This window comes from Heterocephalus glaber, unplaced genomic scaffold, assembly GCF_053883595.1.
Source record: "Heterocephalus glaber isolate CG9 unplaced genomic scaffold, H.glaber_assembly_v1.0 deba00001004, whole genome shotgun sequence".
In the NCBI taxonomy this organism is placed as follows: domain Eukaryota; kingdom Metazoa; phylum Chordata; class Mammalia; order Rodentia; family Bathyergidae; genus Heterocephalus; species Heterocephalus glaber.
The window spans coordinates 2,257,529-2,277,624 of NW_028258179.1; the positions used below are offsets into that span (position 1 = coordinate 2,257,529).

At 39.3% G+C, this 20,096-nt stretch overlaps 1 protein-coding gene across 6 annotated transcripts in view; it reads right to left on the reverse strand.

Moving 5' to 3' along the window:
* Positions 1-19,887, reverse strand: part of Sphkap (SPHK1 interactor, AKAP domain containing) — a 154,788-nt gene extending 134,901 nt beyond the window's left edge. For 5 of the 6 annotated variants that reach the window (XM_087209340.1, XM_087209338.1, XM_087209336.1 and 2 more), the window contains exon 1: positions 19,500-19,887. In XM_087209340.1, the coding sequence (XP_087065466.1) occupies positions 19,500-19,531 (32 nt within the window). In that variant the 5' untranslated portion in view covers positions 19,532-19,887. Of the gene's footprint in view, positions 1-19,219 lie in introns of all 6 variants that reach the window. The other variant, XM_087209339.1, reaches the window with a different exon arrangement.
* Between the last annotated feature and the right edge of the window lie 209 nt (positions 19,888-20,096).

The window sequence follows — 20,096 nt, forward strand, 5'->3', positions numbered from 1 at the left end:
TTAAGTCAGTGTAGCATCATTCTTCCTTTTTTGGGTAAGTTTATTCTTAATTACCAGTGCCTTCCAAGGTAGCATTAGGCATTATCAAGGTGTTCAATTGTATTTTTTTCATAAAAATTGATAACAATTATAGTGACTTCACTTTCACAGTTTCCTAATTTTTTTCATCACCTAACCCATTTACTTTCAGAAGAAAAGCCCAGAGATGGGAACAGCGCTTCTTTCTGAAGGGTAGCAATGAACCTCTTCTCATTCCCTCAGCAGTTGCTAATTCTAAGATAAAAAATTGGTGGAGTTGTGATCTTCTGTTTTCTCAAGGTAGATAACGAGAGAAAAGTAGTTAGAATGCAGAGTCTCACACAGTTATGGCTCATATGCCACTCTGTTAATAGGAACTTCAAATATTATGCTCCGTGTGAATCATAACCAGCAGCAGTTATCACTGAAAGACCCTAAATATGTGATGCTAGACCCTAAAATGATCAAAGATGTGTTTCCATTTCATCACTCCGTATCCCAAATAGCCAAGGTTCAAGAAACTTGTTTTTAGAAATTGCATTTCAGCCTTTCTAGGGAAGCAGAGCATGGGATTTTATTGGGGCCGAGCAGGTGAATGTGCTTCTTCATTATTAGGACAATCCAGCCATTGGCACAGCAGGTTTATGCTGATGCTTCATTAGTTGCCACTGGGAAAAGTGAACCGAGAGTGGAAAGTGAGAAAATCCAGCTAGAGCACTTAGGTAAAGAGACTTCTGTAGTCCCTTACAACAGCTGTTTTCTTATTTGTAAAATCTTTGAGAATTCTATAAACATATTTCTGAGATAAATCTGGTAAGTTTAATACTTACGGCAAATGATAGTTGCAAACAGGCAAGAGTACTTCTGTGCAGTACAAAAGGCACAAAAGCAAAGGCTTGGAATTTAGGACCCATTGTTAATGGAAGCTCAGCAGGACATCAGTTTATCAGCCAGTCTTTAGCTGGAGTATGTGTCCCATATAGAAGACATTATAGTTAGAAATGTCTTCCCTTGTGAAGGGTTATTTAAGATGTGCCAACTAAGAGTACAAGACTCTTTTCCTCAAAACCTACTTTGAGATAAGACTATTAACTTATATATTTACTTTCACAGTGTCTACCCTGTGATTTACTAAATGATCTGGCATCCATGTCTCAAATGTAACATCTCTCAATTGGGAGAGAACTAGAAACAGGAGATGCTACAGTTTGGGTCATGACTGTCCCATATAGGTCCATGTGCCTAAAGGCTTGGCCCCCAGAGTGATACTACTGGGAGGTGGTGGAGCCTTTAAGAGGCGGGGCCTCCTGGAAGGTCCTTAGGTCATTGCGGGGGAGGTCCTTACATCATGTCATTGGGGGCAGGCCCTTAAACTGGATTGTGGGAATATCTCTCCTTGTTTTCCTGGACTTGAGGTGAGCAGATTTGCTCTGCCATGATGTGGTGCCACAGGTTCAGAGGAACAGGGCTAACAGTTCATTTAATGAACTTGTAAAACTGTGAGCCAAATAAATTTTTTCTCTTTATAAGTTGATTATCTTAGGTATTTGTTATTGAAATGGAAAGCTGACCAACACAGGAGAGAGGAGGAAGCTTTATTTATGCCAAGTGTATGCCTGCTTGAATGGCTCATTTTTTCTTTATTGTAGATGAAATGAAGCTTAATGCTTCAACCACAATTATATGTTTAAGAGATGACAGCAATAGTCACAGTAATATGTCCCAGTCCTTTTGTCACTGGTTCTGATTTACTTATGATCTTCTCATTTTCTAAGATGTTTACCTTCAAAATGAGACTTCTTTCTAAGATTTTGTTTACAGTTCCATTAACCAACTTGTAGGAATAATAAGCAGAAAATATGTAGTCCTTCTAAGCACTCATAAAATTACTTAGAAATATGTGTGTACATTCATTCTTTTCTTCTTTCAAAGGATGGGTACTGATAACCAAGCATTGTGCAAGGTGATTAAGGTACTGTATTGAATTAAGCAGAAAAAACCCCAGCCTTTGTGAGTTTATATCATATTAGATTAAAAAAAACAATATATAAAAGTAACATATGCAAGAGATAAGGGAAAGGTATAATATTATTCTTCTATAGTAATTATCTTAACATATGTTGTTAATTTTCACTGCACATAAATAATGAAAATCATGTCAGGAAATATTCATATACATATTCAAGTTTGCTAAATAATTTTTATAAAGTTATAGAATGCATGATAGGATATAATCTTCAATTCAGGTTATTCAATCCCATGCCTTGGTATTTCTCCATTACAAAACACTGTCTATACAGCTTAAAATTAGTACAAGTGAATGGTTCCAGCAAGCTGTGTACTGATTATCATAGAACAAATGGATGCACACGATCTGATTGAAGATACATCTGAATATGTCAGGGTTCTCCGAGGTTGGTGAGGATAGAAGGAAGCAGCTGGATAATTAGCAATAGAACACTGCTGTTCTACTTTTTAAGACATTCTTTACAGAAATCACTTTCAGAGGAATCCAGTCCATTTTCTTCATCACAAGTGTTTTTATTACGTTGGCCTATTAGTATAGGGGTAAAGAAAGCATCACTTTAGGGGAAAGAAGTAGAAGGAAGCTATGGGCCAGGATACAAGTCATACTGTTTTATAATTGCTAGAAAAAACTACTGTTGGAGTGTCTTGGAATTAAACCCTGAATTATTTTCACAGACTATATAGATGGCCATAGAAGGTCAGTGGTTGTTCTGTCTAGAGGTTGAATCATTATTATATTTACAAGAAAAGAAAAAAAGGCCCCAAGAAAACAAGGCATCAGATCTTAAATGGTGTGCTTTAAATTTTTTTAAAAAATTAAGCCATAGCTGTGTAGCCAGCTACAGAATGCTCAAGACCAGTGTGGAAATGCCAAGGACACAACAGCACCAAGCTGAAGAAAGCTAATTATGACTGATCCACTGGGAAAAAGGTCAGGAGGTATTTGGCAGCATGAACATCATACTCAGATTCATTTCTTCCCAGACTATGTACCAAAGCAAGGCAACAGGGAGAACTGAGCAGTTGCCTAGTGAATTTAATCAGGATGCTGCTCAGAGTTGGCCATCCACTGAAACAACTATTTACAGTCCAAATTGTCCAGTGACTATGACCTTCATGTACTTCTCCCCTTTTCAGCCTGCAGCGGAATAAGTGAATATGGCATATCTAGCTATCTATCTATCTATCTATGATAATTGTGATCAGAATTCACTTCTTTTTACTTTCAGCATTATCTATGCAATCTTATTCCTTGTAATGGGGCCAGGAGATCAATGATAGCCAATTCCAGTGTGGAGGTAGCTAATATACACAGTAGCCGGGACCAGAGATACGTTTTAAGATACAGCTGAGGGAATATGAAAGGACAAAGTCTGAGAGCCTGAATTCTATTGCAAACAGAGTGGAACATGAGGCCCACTATGAAAATAAAAATATCAAAAGATTCAAATTTAGTAATAGAATTGAGAGTGAGAAAAGGAAAGCAGAGAGCTATTTTTGCTTGACCAATTTTTTCCTGTGAGACTGTATCTCTCTGATCCTTTCAGTCTAGATTCACATTTTCATCACAGCCTCACCTCTGAGGCTTGGAATCGAATAGCCAGCAGCCTGCTAGATGTCTACATGTTTATGCTTAGCATCTATCTTAAATTCAACTTATTCACATTTGATTTGCTTCTCCCTAAGAGTTTTCAGCTCATTTTTTGGGCATCAAAGTCAACTCAAATTATATGAACTAAAGAAAATTTAAACTCATCCTCGAATACTGCCTCTAAATATTTAAACTTTCCAAATTCAGTCTCTGAGCATGTCTGGAGTTCTATCTCCTTTGCATTCTTATTATCACTGAAAGAACCCAGTCCCTCTTCCTGTGCCATAGACAAAGAAACCAAGACTGAGGCATGAACTAAAGGCTGAGGGCTGAATCGTAAAGTAAGCCACAGGTAGCTAAACAGGGCAGGGGAGGAGGGTAGTCTGGGCTATTGCAATGCGGGGAGAGATAAGAATGAAGGTTGACCTCAACTCTGCTTAAAGAGCAGCCGAGAGTTTTAAGAGCAGGTGTGAAGTTATCTGTGTTTGTTAACTGACCTCATCTAAAGGAAAAGAAAACTTCCTCATATTGTCATCACAAGACGTAGTTTTTATAACTCAGAGCAAGGCACCCACAGAAGTTAGGACCCTACTCTCTAGGGGAGAGGGGGACTATCTTCCCAGGGTCTACATTTCAAAGATATGTCTCCCTGGTCCTTAAGGAAGGCATCCCTGGTTTATAAAACTGGAAAGGGACTTTCAAAATGATTCATGTCTTAAAAGGTCAGAGAAATAAACTACAAAGACAAGGTTTCTAAAGAAAATTTTCTAAAAAACAGAGGTCTGTGCTTGGAGTCAGAAAGAACCATAGCTAAAGGTCAGTTGAGCTGAGGGGCACAGTAAGGCTACGTGGTGGATGGAACCCAGGGACTGCCTTCACCCCCTCCCTCCCTTCCCCATCCTCACCTCTCACCACAGCGACCGCAGACGTTTCCTCTGTGCCATCACCGCAAGATCCATGCAAATGTTTCTCTATAAGGGAATCTCTAAAATTTTCCTCCAGATCACCCTGTTGTTTATAGACAGCCACTAGGATTACTGTCCGGTACCAGGAGGCTCAGGCTGTTGTTTGTTCCCCAGGAAAGGAAGTAGAGGCAACGTGACATTTCTCACCCTTAGCTGCCAGGCAAGATCTTTAGCATCAGAATCATTATCACATGGGAGAAGTAAGAAATGAACCAAAGTTCAGACCAAAGGGGAGGAATTCAGGCTAGCTAGTTTTGAATGAATCTGAGAGCTGATGCTATTAATGGAACTGATGGGCTTGGAAGCCAGGGAGGGCAGGGAAGGTGCCACATTGGATGAGCCATGCCTATTTCCCCCATGATAATGCAGCTAAAATATCTTTTGGCTGGATTTATGTGAACCTTTTGATTTATTTATTTGCTTAGGAGCAACCATGTATATTCTAATCAAATGTATTTTGATGAGACAATGAATGCTTTCAAAGTGTAGTCTTCAACATACTATATACCTTGGAATGTTTGTAAGGTAATAGGTATTTACCTTCAGTGTTCTAGGCCCTGCCCTTTCCTTTCTTGGTGTTCCAAATAACAAAGTAGCATTTCTGTTTTCTGCGTTCACAGCTAAAACATGGCCTAAGGATTCTTAGGTAAAATTTATGCTGCATTTATTCATCTAACAAAAATTTGTTTGAGCTGATATTCTGTCAAATATTATAGTAGATGGTGCAGATGCACTAGTGACCAAAGACAGATATGAATTATGCTTTCAACAAACTCATAGTGGGTGGGGCAGTCAGGAATGAAACACACAGACATATCAACAAGTTTAAATGTGGAACTGTCATGGAATGGGATGCAATGATTCTGAGGGGGATTTGCCCAATACAAGGAGTAGGGGGAATGAAGCCTTGAGAATCCGGCTTCTAAAGTGTGTACAGGAAGTAAGCAGGTGAGAAAGAGAAGAAGGTATTGCAGGCAATGGGTCCCAGGATATAGAAATGGCTCAAACTAGGTCAATCTATACAATAATGGAAAAGGTAAGTCAAGAGAAGGGCAGACAGAAAGACAGGTGAGTCCAGATGAGCCCTTTGAGGCATTCTGAGTAGGTGTAATCAGGAGGATATTGAGTTGGTTCAATCTAGAAACAATGGTATTTTGCTTCAGAATGTTAGCAGTTGAACTTTTGGCTGCTCTATGAATTTCAGTCATTAATGAGCAAAAAGTTTCATACTTTCTCAGAGGCATAGGCCCATAGGACATGGAATCTACTTTTACAAGTGTCCTTGATTCAACAGTTTGATCGTGCGTTCTTGACAGTTTGGATCCCAAGCTTCAGTGTCTTTGTATCTACTATATGGTAAGCAGTCAAAATACCTTGCTTGTAGAGTTGCTAGCACCAGATCCAAACCCAGAGTGTTGATAGATTTCCTACTAATCGTGTTCCATTAACGCTAAGCATTGTAAAATTTCGTATTTTTTTCAGAAGTACAATTTGTTAGCACAAATAGGTAACCAGAGAAAGAGGTTCACAAAAGGGAATAAATGCTCACACGTTTTTAAGAATTTTCTTTGATTTTAATTTTAGTTGATGGTGGCTATAACCTATCCACATTCTTTCTCTAAAAAATATCCCACAACCTCCATAGACTCTGAAGTCAGTCTTTTCCAGAGGCTGACATTTGCTGTCTCAGGACACTCCACCTCCAAACTAATGAGGTTAAAAAAAAAAAGCAGATTCTCAGAACAACAAACTCCTTATATGTTTGCTGCCATTTTTAACTTCATTTAAAAATCAAAACAGTTAAATTAGAGAATATAGGTGAATTTCAGGTATTATGACATAGGTAATATTTTATCTGAAGATCTCTTTTGGACTTCAATTATACTCATTGATCAAATCAATTACATCCTTTTGCTGATTATTTATTGATAAGTTTATCTTGGTTTGGACTTCAACAAGGCCAGTGGTTTGACAACTTTTACTAAATTATATTTGTACGCCCATTAGAAGTTGTCAATACCTGTAAGAAGAATTCAGTGAAATTGGTTATTTTCTATTAATACCAATAAGAAGCTTGTGTGCCACACATGTTGCATATCACTGTATTAACTTGATTTTTGAAAGACAAGACAGGAAGGACACAGAGGTTAGTAGGAATCCAGCCCTTCTATAAACCAGTGCCCAGAGGAGGTGGCAAAATCTGGGAGAAATGGCTTTTCTGTGCCCACAGAGGCTGAGTCATTAAGCCCTGGGTCTCCCTGATGAAAGATCTCACTGTCCCACTTTTAAAGTGAGGAGGGAGCGGTTACGTGTCAGTGAACAACTGGGTATCAGCAGCAACCATGATGAATGGGGAGGTTACAGACATTACCCCCTATTTTATACTAAGTTTTGGACTCATGCATGACCCTGGAGAGGGAAACAGAGTCCTTTTCGTGACTGAGGTTATTAAGCCAACTGAATAGCAGACTTAAAGACCCAAAGATATAGAGAAAGGAAGATGGAGGTAGAGATACAGATCTGAAGAATCCAAGGAAAATAGGATCTACTGAACACAATAAATGTTACAGACAGATTGTATTGAATTTCATCAGCTTTAGTCTCTTCCATGTATGGGTAGCCTAAGACAGCTAAGTGAGTCACCTCTCCACATTTTTATATTCTCAATATTTCTTTTCTTTTCTCTCTCACTCCCTCTCCCTCTCTCCCACCTTGATACTGCAGAGATGACTGTATGTATCTATAAAGTGCGAGGGGCACCATGGGTGTTTGTGGGTGTGGCGGTATTACTGTCTGTGGTAGCATCTCAACAAATATCATGAGACAAAAAAGCTCAAGTTGCCCTCTCTGTCTACATGACAGATGGCCAAGCTGCTTGATGTCAGTTTCTGTATATCCTTGTGTATCCTGAAACTCAGGAATACTTTTAAAGTGTCCTGTTAATGACAATTGCCACTCTTGAGTCATCCTTTTCTGGCTTTCCTGTAAGCGAAGATCAACTGGGTATCAGCAAATTTTAATAAATAGGTAACAATCACAGCTCCTGCTTGTGGGGTATCTACAATGACAAGTACTGGCTTAGGTCCTTTATATGTGTTATCTCAACCAGGGTTTCCATGCACCTCTAGCTTGAAAAATTTCAATGATGTCACACATGTATCCTGAAGGACGAAGACCTACTCGTTTCCAAGGCTTAACATATTCTGGTTCCTAACTTTTAGTTTTCATTTCTCACTCTGCTCCTCTTCATTTCTTGCATTTCCAGATCTGACCTGGAGTTACATAAGCACTCCATTACCCAGGGAATTTCCAACCAATGTTCTGGTGTCCGGAGCATTCTTCCTCAGAGGCCTTCCTTGCCTCTTTGGTTAACTCTCATTCATTGTTATGCGTTCTCGAAGGCCATGTTCCCTTTCCTTTGGAGCACAGGTGCCCATTTACCATACACCATTGGCTGACATGAATTTTTCTCCTGCTGGTACCCAAGTTCCATGACAATAGTACAGACTTGTTTTTCTTCAGCTGAGATCACCTGGCATACAGGAAAGGGTTAAGTACAGTAAAGGTATATTGAATAAATGAAAGAATTCCTTTTTCTGTCATCTCTATCTTATGGTTGACTTCAAATTTCTATAAAGAAGCTTGTTTCTGTGGCAGGACTTTTCTTGCCGGCCTCAAAAGCATGTGGAATTCATTATCGGGTGGAGTGACTCCGTAACTGTGGTGGAGGACACAGACATCTATCTCGCCAAGGCGCTATTGGTGATCCATGACACAGATTTAACCTTATTGATCTACTTGTTATCTTGTAGACTTTGAACAACCTCACAGTCCTTTTGAAAGAGAAGAGAAAGGAATTCATATTAGGAGAGTCTGTCCTGTCTTCCTGGATCACTGTTTGGTGTTTTTATATATTCAATTCAAACTACTACCCATGATTTAAAAATAGAAAAATAATTGTGAAGTATTTTCAAAACACAAACTCCTCTGTAATTTAACAATAGTGGAAAATTTCTCAGAGGATTGAAGCATTCAATTCGAAATATTTATTGCACCCGCACTCCTCAGTAGATAGTTCACTTATGTGCAGATAATGTTTGTGAAAATGGAGATTTTCAGAAGTGCTATTCCCTGAAGAAATCTGGCAACTTCTGTTATTACAAGTTGTCCCCCTGATGACCAAAAGTCCTTTTCATCTGTATCTGTAGTTGCAAGATTATATAATAAAATCTTCATTGACTAATGGACCTAACAATTAGTCTTCAGCACAGTGCCCGTGAGTATCTGTCTCTGTCCATCAAACCAATACCCTTGGCAGTTGCTGCCTGTTGATGATTAAGAGGTTGTGACTTGTGTTTATATAAAATGATAATTGTTTGAAATGACAAATCTTGCAGAAAATAAAGGATTTTAGAGAGGAGGAGAATATGGTATTGGAAACCTCAAACTATCATGAAATGGGAACCTGGCAGAGGGAGGCCAGATAATACTGAAAAAAGTGAAAAACCAATGAGAACTGACATGAAATGCTTCACACAGGGCTGGATTTGAGAGTCAGGAATTAGGAGGGTTGGTCAAACAGATGAGATCATGGAAAACACTTAAGGGAACTGACAATGTTTCTGATCTTGGAACACAAAGTGTCACATTAATATTTTGAAGGGAAAATTCTGATCTTCCAATCCAATCATAACCTAATTTACTATTTGTTCATTATGCATTTCATATTTACTTTTAAGGTATTGATAAAATGAACCAATTTTCATTTTAGTTTTTTGAAAGGTAAATTCCAAAATTTGATACAGCATACTTCTTTGCATTTAGATTTACATCTTTGCATTTGAATTTAGATGCCTTTTTCCAGGTGACATTTATCCTGAAGACCACATTCAAGTCACTATGTTTCATTCTTTCAAATAAAGAGTAAGCCTTCTTTCCCGTTTTTCCTCTTTTGCTCACTCCCAACCATCGGTATCGATCTCATATGATCTTCCAGATGAAAACTTGGAGTAGGCCTCCACTTTTTCTTATCTACCAGATGGAAAATGCCATTGACCCAGGAAAAACACCAAGGGAGAGAGTGTCTCCAACACTGTGCACACATTCTTTCCTCTGCAGGAAGAATTATTATGACGTCCAAGGGCAGGATGTTATTCAGGTTAAGAGCTGACTTCTCCGGATAAAATGTTCCATGGACACTGAATTTTTTCTTTGCACCCTTCTTTTATGGTGCTTCATGTGATGAAGCTACAGATCATTTCCTAAATTACATAATTCCTATGAAGTCGCTATAGGTTTCCCACCTTCCCAGGAGAAGAAGGGTAATGTCAGCTGCACAGAATGCCAGGTCAGGTTCCGGACCTGTTGATAATTTCACAAGGGAAGTGAATGTACCTTTTAATTGCTATTTTGAAGCAATGTTGACTCATTTAGAAAAATGTTAAAGTGAACATTAAAAATCTTCAGGCTATATTAAGTGCATGAGTTAGTGATGAATACAGGGCCAAGGTTTCACTTAGAGAACAATTATCTTGCTTAGTTCTTTCTTCATTTTAACCTAAATATTATTTTGGGATTGAATTATCATGACAACTTATTTATTTTTCCACACAAATTGAGTGGAAAAACTGAAAATGAATGGATAAGTCTATTCAGAGTTATTATAGCCTATCAACAATCACTTACTACATCCTTGGTAGGAAAACAGAAATTAAGGCTGTTGTTTAACTTATGTTAAAACTGAAGTATAAAGAAAGAAAATGATTAATCTTCCTCATTACTCTGGAAGCAACAGTAAATGTTTTAAACTTCATATCATTTAATGTATTTTAATATCTGATAAAAGTATATTAGAATGCAATGTTTGAAAAAAGGTATTGTAATAGCCTCGATGTAATTTATAATCCTTGATATAAATTAGTATCCACCATCTATTTGCAGATACTGTATTTAAAATATATATGCTAAATATAAATATATATGTTAAAATATATAAAAGATATATATTGATAACATAAATATATGTTATATTTTCATTCTAAAATGGTTGGTTTTACTTTAATGCACTAAACATTTAAAAGAATTACTTATAATTTTTTCAGATAGACTCTATCTTTGATGAAAGTATAATTAAATATAGACCACTATTTTGTGAGTTTCAATTTACTACAATTCATTTCAACATCTCTAATACACAGGAAAATTATTCTTATCCATTGCTTATAAAGAAAATGATTGAGTGATTAATTAATGTTGAATATTTCATCTTATTTCACTAAAAATTTGTTATAGCTAACAGAAAAGATATATCTAATAAAATGACAAACTTTACAATGAAACTCGGGTCTAAGGAAAACACAAATTATAACAAGAGGTTAATAGCATGATTTTAAAACACCAGATATTTAAATCATAAAATTCTATATTGTTACATTTGAGGTTTGAATTTGTTCCTGGCAATTATAGCAGCTGCAGGGAAATGATGACATAGGCAGTTAAATAGAGATTACTTTTCTTATAGAAAAGTAAAGACGCTATTCAGATTTTGGTGATAGACACGTTACATTGTACCAGACAATTCCAGGATTCAGAGCTATGTTTTGGAGACATTGTTGTTGTTATTATCAGAAATAATCTTATAGAGTAGTAAGCATGATCAGGAGCCCGGGGCTTTATTTCTGGCTCTGGCTCTAAAATATTTGCGTGATTTGAGTAATGCCTATAACTCCTCTTAGCTTTGGGTTCTCCATCTGTGAAGAAAGGAGGTCGAGCAAGATGACCTTTACCAAAGTTCTTTGAATTTCTGGCATCCCATATCGAATAGGCTCTCATCTCTCCACCCAAGGAGGAAAAAACAGCCTTTGGTATTTTAAAAGGTCTATTTTACAGGTGAATTTCTCCCTAGGGGTAAATTGTTTTATAGTAGAAGTTACCTGTAAATCACATCAAATGCTGCTGAGAACCAAATAAGCAGACTGGACAGTCTGATTAGTATGAGAGATCACTCAGAAAATGAAAAACTACTGTCAAGAGGGCACTGTGTCTTTCCTCTGGTGTCTTTCCCTCTTCTACCCACAGCCTCGCCTGCCTCCGAAGTGCGCATGTGCCCATACGCTGGCCCTGTAAGGAGGTCGGGGGCTCTGGCCGCTCACCCTATCCAGAGTCTGGTCTATTCAATTAGCATCGCCTGATGATTGGCTCGTCAGGCTTCCTTTCACCTGTGCTACCAAAATTAGTATCCTTTCAGCCACTGTGCAGCAGAGATTCAGTGGATATGAAGTCCAGAGTCCAATGTTAGTGTTTATCTTGAAAATTGTGTACTTCGCATGGGTCGAGTCACACCAAATGGTTACATGTTGTATGAGGGACAAAAGCAAGTGAAACCCTGTTCCGTGCTTAAGATCAGGTAGTGCTATTCACTAAGTTCTTGCTGAACAGCCTCAGGGACCACAGCAATGAACATGTGCCAAGGAATGACCCTGGAGTTTCCGGGTCCCCCTGATCTGGTTTTGTGTTCTTGAATAACCATAAAGAACTGGGTAGTTGCTTCGTTTCAGCTACTCTAAGACTGTGAACTTCACAATAGCTGCATTTCTGTTGCACAGTGGTTGACAGAATACTGATTTTGGTAGCATGTCAACATGAGCGAGAAGAAGATATAAGAGTCAACCATGAAGCAATCATAGACAGTTGAAATCTTCAAGGCTCTGAGTGCCTCACGTATTGACGAAGAGGAACAAATTGTCTTGTCCCCATTCCCTTTTTGTTAATTAAGAAAGAAAGAAGGAAGAAGGTGGGAAAAAGAGAAAGGAGAAATAACTTCTGGTAGAGTCACAAGTGTCATTTAAGAGCCACATGTCATTATTAATTCAATTGATGCCTGTAGGAGATAGAACAATGATTCCCCTAAAGGCAGCCACATCGTAATTCTTGAAAGCTGTGTGTTACAGTACGTGGCAAAGTAGGATCAAGTTTCAAGATGGAACTAAGATTATTATCATCTGACTTTAATATAGGAAGATTATGCTGGATTATCTGGAGAACTGGAGCAATCATGGGGATTAAGAGTGGAAGAGGAAAGAAGAGGTCAGAGAAAGCAGCAGGATGTGGACTGGGGTGAACACAGTCATCCATTACGGGCTCTGAAGATGGGGAAATGCGGGGGAGAGGATGGAATATGGCCAACTCTGGAAGCTGGAAAAGGCAAAGAAACTTTTTCTCCAGAAAAAAATCTCCAGAAAGGAATGTCATCCTGCCAACACTTTGACTTTTATTCCATTTAGAGCCCTATCAGACTTCCGACATATAAAATTGCAAAGAAACAAATTCATGTGCTCTTTAAAATTCATTAGTAGAATCAATTCAAAAAAGCATTAATGGACTTCAATACAAGTCAATATAAGTTACTTACCTGAACAAAGAAGAGAAAAGAAGAATAACAAAAAAACCAAAAATAAAACCAGAAGAGCACTCCCATGAGCTACATTCTAATAAATGTGAAATTGGAGTTCTAGAAGAAAAAGAAACAGAACAGGATAGGAAACATATCTGAAGGAATAATTCCTGATTTTTTTCAGAATTAATAAGATACCATGTCACAAATGCAAGAAGTTTAGAGAACATGAAGCAGGATAAACAAAATAACAACAACAACAACAAACACACACATACTCACACACCTCTTGGTACATCACGTTCAAATTGCTCTACGCAAGACACAAATCTTTCAGGCACAAAGGGATGAAAAACGGGTGATTTGAAAAGGAAGGAAAGTAAGAATAACAGCTTCCTGGCAGAGACCAAAAAATAAAATGTAATAACCTTAAAACAGTGGAGAGAAGGAAGGAAAAAAGGAAGAAAGAATGGAAGGAAAAAGGAAGGAAGGATGGGTTAACTTAGAACTGCATCCATATGAAAAGTCTATTTCAAAAAGTGAGGAAGAAATAAGTATTCTTAAACAAACAAAAACTAAAAGAATTAATTCCCAGCATATCTGCCCTGCAGGAAAAGCAAAAGAAGTTCTTTGCACTGAAGCTTAGCACTGTACAAGTTTACAGTCAGACACGAGATAAATGAAGGTGAAATCAGATTCACTTTTTCCTATTTCTAATTGTTCTAAAATATCTGTTGTTTTAAAATAAACACAATAATATATTAATGTGTTAGGATAAGAAGTGAGAATTTGGGTGCATCATCATCTATTATATTTTGAAGGTAGACTCTGACTAATAAAAGGTATACATTCTAAACACTAGGGCAACTATAGATTTTTAAAAAAAAAATATAAACAGTCAATAGAAGGGATAAAATAGAATTATGAACAAATTTTCAGTTAATCTAAAGAAAAGTAAAAGAGAGAGAGAGAGAGAGAGAGAGAGATTTAAAAAAAGAACAAAGGACAGATGGTACACAGAAAATAGCCAGAAGGCTGATAGCATTTAATCCCACCCTATGTAGAATCATAATAATTGCGAATGGTCTTATTGCATCAGTTAAAGAAAGATTATCAGAGGAGGTAAAAAGAGTAAGATATAATGGTCTTTACATAATAAATAACTTTAAATATGAAAACATAAGTAGATTAAAAGCAAAAGGATGAAAAAATAGACTAAAAGTCAGAGTGTTAAACTAATATGAGATAAAATAAACTTCATGTCTGAGTTATATTACCTACCAATATTGATTTTTAAATTTTACTATGAAAGAAAACAATTAAAACTCTATTATGATTGTTTCATAATGGATTTAGAAGAATCTATTAAGTATGATGGGCAGAAATAGTCACCATACTTAAATAGTTCTTTGTACTTCAAACATACAGACTGTCTCAAGCCATGGTCACAAAAGCCTTTCCAAGAGCTTAAAGCACTGTTGTGGTTCGCATTTCCTAGGTAATCAAAGTAAGTCAGAATGGATAAGCATCTTTCTTCAGAGTAGATAACCAATAAGGACCATGTGGCAGAATCATGATCTGAATTACTATGTTATTGTCTTTACAGAAGAGTAAACTTTTATTATACCTTGTGTGAGCATAATGCTGCTCTCCACCTATGGGATAATATAAAAAACCAAGTCATTGTCTACGCCTTGCATTGTTTTTGCACAAGTGAATAGTGCTTCAGTTCTTTTACATTCTTTGATTTTGCCCATCTTTTTCAAGATGGTGAGATGTTCATCCACATGGTGCCAAAATGAAAGTCACTGTCCTAAAAAGGTCAGGGCATTGCAGAAGGTTAGAAGCCATAGGGATCTAGGAGACCAGACTATCCAGGGTGTTTGTCAGTTTACTGAAGCGGAAGCAGAGGAGCAAGAGTCCAGCAACTTGCCTAGGAAGTCACAGCCTTTACTTTCCAAAAAGCATGAAACACCAGAGCTCCAAACATCAACTAAATCACTTTTTCCTCTTCCTTTCCTCTAAGTTTTCTATTGATGAAACACACAGAGAGAAAACCTGCATCCACATGAGTAGTAGCAGTCAAAGGAGACCCCTTAGAAAGATGCACTCAATAGTTCACTTACAAGCTGATTATTTGTAGCAGATATATACATATTTTACTAAAGGAACCACATGGGAGTAGGTAAATGGCCCGTGGAAACAGCAGTGTCTAAAATGTAGTGCCAGTGGTGAGCTCCACGACTTTTTATAAAGGTGTTTCTATTAAAAATCACTTCTCAGAGCTCCTGTGTTTTTTCCAGGTGCCCATCGGCCAGCAGCAACATAGGCTCCCAGCATCTTGCACATCTGACTTACTAATTCCCAGTGTCTCTTTCTACAGGATGGCTGCAGTGGCACTGGCCCGGAGGAGAGAACGCATTCCAGGATGAAGCATCATCTGAAGTTTATCCTGCAGGGGCAGCATCTAATATTCATCTCTGCTCCTCACCTTCTATGTAGCAGACTATCTTTTCTCAGAGTTTTCCACAAACAGGACACAGACATAGAAATGTGCACATGCCTTCTCCTTCTGTATGAATTTGTAAACTTAAACCATTCAATCAATCTTGTTGACAGAAGGTTTTCCTATAGTACACAGTTTTGAGTTTGCTCTATTTAAAAACAGTATATTTTCCCCCTGGTAGTTAATATTCTGACAGCCAAAATCTTGAGATTCTGAAGGATTTTAGTGACATATTGCTGGGCTAAACTCCAGATTGGTTAAAATAAAGTGGAAAACTAAATCAATAGAACTTACTTTTTCAAAAGTTCATCTTGGATGAGTTTTTTTTAAATTCAAAGTACAATATAAAAACTTTACTATTCAAATAGCAGCCAGTAAGCCAAGCAAAACAAAAAGTCAAAACTAGGGCCGGGGATTTAGCTCAGTGGTTTTGCTGCCTGCTGCACAAGCGCAAGGACCCAAGTTCGATACCTGGTACCAAAAACAAAACAAAAAAAGTCAAAACTATACATTATAAAAATGTAAATGTTTAGGAAGTAAAAGACAGTTTTGTCTTAAGCCTTAAATTCAAGCTTAGGCATGGTCAAAAGGACAAATTTTTCTGTTTGCAAAGAGGATATTTCAGCATTTACTATCTTCACAAGATGATCTTACATTTAGGCTGCCCCCAAGTGTTCCAAGAATGATACTGGTGGTTGTCCAAACTGTGTGCCAGAATCTCTTTTTTTTCCTATTTGAAATAAAGTGTGCATTTTTCAATCAATACAGGAAAGAACACTGGACTTATAGACAGAACTTCGGCGATGATTTGGCTCTGCTACATATTCTTCTGTGGATTTTAAAATCTAATTATTTGCTTTATTTAATTTCCTTTTGCTCCTGAGTTTTTTGTAGGAAGTGGAAATAATATCCGTCATAATTAGCTCACAGGCATGTGATGATTAAATTATTTCATATACAGGGTAATACTTGATAAAATATAAAACTTGACATACAGCCACTAGTTACCCATGTAAGTGAAATCAACTGTCCTCCTGTAAGAGCAAACTATTCTACTATACTGGGACACACTGGAGGAGAGAGCTATGATTATTTTTCTAATATCTAGTTCTATAACCTTAGCAAATTAAGCTTTTCTTAAAATAGATGCTTCAAAAACCTCTGTCAAACTTTTAGACCTTAAAAAATCCCACGAATCCCCCAAACTCCCCTTTAGATTTCTTTTTCTTTGAACTGAACTAGTAGTGAGAAAATACATGGAATCTGAGTCTACCATGAAACGAACAAGGAAATATTTAATCTTTCCACAGACCACATCCCTTTTCTGAAGATATCATCTAGCTTTAACAACTAATGTTTTTAAGAAATCTGTAGCATAATCCACATAATTTATTGCACATTTGAAAATAAAAAAATCATAATAACAACCGAGAGAATCTTCAATATTTTTTAAAAACTCATCTTAAAGTTTAAAAAATACATCAGTCAAATTAAATTTTGAAATCAATATTCATAGAACAGTGCTAAAATCTCAATTCTCTTTGTTTAATTGAAAATATTAAGAAAGTAAAAAAGCCAATAGCAAAAAGTATTCTATAGCTCACTGTATTACCAAATCATTTTGTTTTCTCTGTTCAATTATTGACTAGGATGTCTAAATTATTTTATATTTTTTTAAAGAGAAATAGTGATATATACTCACTAATTTTATTTTAGATATTGGCGGGTTTCCAATCTGGCCAACTGAAGTCTTGCACAGTAAAATTTGGGTATTCCTTTTTTTCATTTTTGGTACCAGAGATCAAACTTGGGACCTTGTGGTTGCCAGGGCAGCACCGGAACCACTGAGCTAAATCCCAGCCTATCTTCTTGTAAAAGCTCATGTAAACTATTCAATCATCAATTCTTTAAAATTCAAAGTTCTGTGGACTGGTTTTATGACTATTACATGGTTTATACACATCAGTTCAAATTTGGGTTTACTTTTTGCATATGTAAAAAGTAAATATCTATGGCTTTCAACTAAATCTTACAAAGAGAGAATTGTGGGGGTTTTTTGTACTCAGTGAAATGGAAGATGTAATGAACTTATCTGTTGGAGTTAATCCATATGGATAAGAATAGGAATAAAATTAATCATTACACTGACTTGTAGAAATGTAATTTCTCTTAGTGCATAAGCAGTCATATGGCAAAGTTTAAATTTTTAATATAGTTTGTTTTTTATATGGTCATTTTATAGTAGTGTAATAGAAATAATTTAAGAAGCTATTATCACAATGTGATTCTAATATTCCGGAAAGTATCCTGGTGTTTGAATACAAATAAATAATGATTCAGTCACAGCTTCTACTGGTCTGTGAAACTGGATGTTAAGCAATCTGTTCTCGAAAGTGCCTCCCCTAGAATTCGGGGACCACTGACTTCCCCTTTTGTACCCCAATGACCATTGGCAGCGTGCAGTAGAATAGACAGGGATAGAAGGTGAATGTCTAATTTACTTGACCTTCAAAATGCCTTACACTCATACCTAAAAAACAGTAGTTTTTTTTGTTTTTTTTTTTTTAAGTTTTGAAAAATCTTGCTGTGATTCTTGTTTTGTTCTTCATGCATTAGGTCTGACTGGAAAGACTTAGTGGTCTTTTGCCCATTTTTGCCATGGAGACCTGAGATATCTTTCACTAAAGAGCTGCTTCAGGCAATGCACAGACACCAGGGGAATCTTTTAGGAGCTTTGCTACCTCATGCTGAGGGTTGCTTCAGGAAGAGATGGCTGTGGGGCTGGGAAAGGCTATTTCCTCACAGAACATAAATATGTCACCTCTCTAGATGGCAGGCTGCGCAGCTTGGAAATGCAGTTTCTAACCTCCTCCACCACCCGAACCTTTACACCCACCCCACCTCGGATACTTGGCAACACAGTATCAGCTACCTGAGTGCCCTAGCCAAGGGGCGCTGGGTCTTGTGGCTCTTTAAGTATCTGAGCTTAAAATGTTGATTCCAGTGCATGATATTCTAGCTGGGAAGCTACCCTAGATGTCTGGAGGAAAAAGGAAGTCCGAGGCAACAACAGGATCGACCCTAAGGACCGGCCAGGGAGAGATGGGATTGTTTCTAAGGCCAAAACAGTCCTCACCTGCCTGCAACAGTGTCCTCTGCTGCTTGGATGTGAACTCTCTGCGCCGCACCCTACACTCAGCGCGAAAGCCTGCCTGCTCAACCCCGGGAACGAAACCAGCTCCACGGCCCAGATTTACCTCGGAAATTTATGGGGGAGGCGGGGGAGAAAGCTCAGGTCCTCGAATTCTCAGACTATGCCTGAAGGCCAGCAGAACCGGAGCACAGGGAGAAAGGGAGGTGATCGGGAAGTGCAAAGCAAGCGAAAGACTTTCTTTGCGCCCAGTAGTGTCTAAGGTGGCTTCCTAACCTACCTCGCTAGGCGACCCCAGGACTGAGGTGGAATCGGGGAACCTCAGGGTAGGAGGAGTAAGTTGAGGTGCAGCCTTGCAAGGGCTGAAGAGGCTGGAATGAATGCGAGCGACGGAGGTCCCCTTCCGGGTGCAGTTGAGGTGTCAGTCAGGATTGGGGCCGCTCCCTCTCACCCCTAGCATCCCTGCTTCAGCCGCCACCACCCAGGGGCCCCAGATGCCCCGCCGGGTACCCGACCCGCGCGAGACGCTGGGGAGTGAGGATATTTTGCCTTTGTCCTGCTCGCCTACCTTGGAAACCATTTCCTCCCGAGGCGCGAAACCTCTCCAGAGCTGCAGGCACGGAAAGTCCGACTCCTGGGGACCCCGCTGGGCGGAGGCGGCCTCAGCCCCGGGGCGCTCTCCAGGCGGGCTCGGGATTGTCACCCACCCAGCTTCGCGCTGGGGTCAGACTCCTGGCTTCCCTGGGAGCCTGGCGCGAAGCCCAGCGCCCCAGGGCAAGTTTGTGGGCGACCCGGGCGCAGCGGGGAGTTGGGGACGTTGGGTCGGGCGGCGGCGGAGGCAGTCCTACCTCGGTCCCGGGAGCCTCGAGGTGCCATCCATGGTGGGGAAGGCGGAGAGGGCGGCGGAGGCTGCAGGTCGGCGACCCACGGAGCGCCCGACGCCGGGAACCGGGCGGCCTCGGGGTGCTCGCCTGGCGCGCACCCTCTGATCGCTTCGCCTGCTCGGCTCTCGGCCCGGCCCGCCTCGCGCTGCGTCCTGGGCGTCCCGGCCTCAGCTCCCCGAGGCTGCTCCCCGCGCCCTGGAGCGGAGACGACTCGGACTGAAGCCTCTCCCCGCCCTGCTGTCCCCTCCCCGCCCCTTTTCTGGCGCCCGGCGGGCTCAGCCCTGAAGTTGCCCGCTGTCCGGCGCCCGCCCTGCAGTTCCCGCTCTGCCCGCCCGCCGCGCCCCATCCCTTCTGCTCCCAGGCTCACTGGCTTTTATTTTTGTCTCTCTTCCACCCAGTTGGTTGTCACATTCTTTCCTCTACCTCGGGTTCCCGGGTGGCAAAACTGCCATCTCTCCCTTGTGGACTCAGAGCCCCTGAGGACTCAGAGATCTCCAGACCCAGGACAGTGGCCCTTGCCCTGAGACTTCATCCCTAACTCAGGTCCTGGGTGAGGAGCTG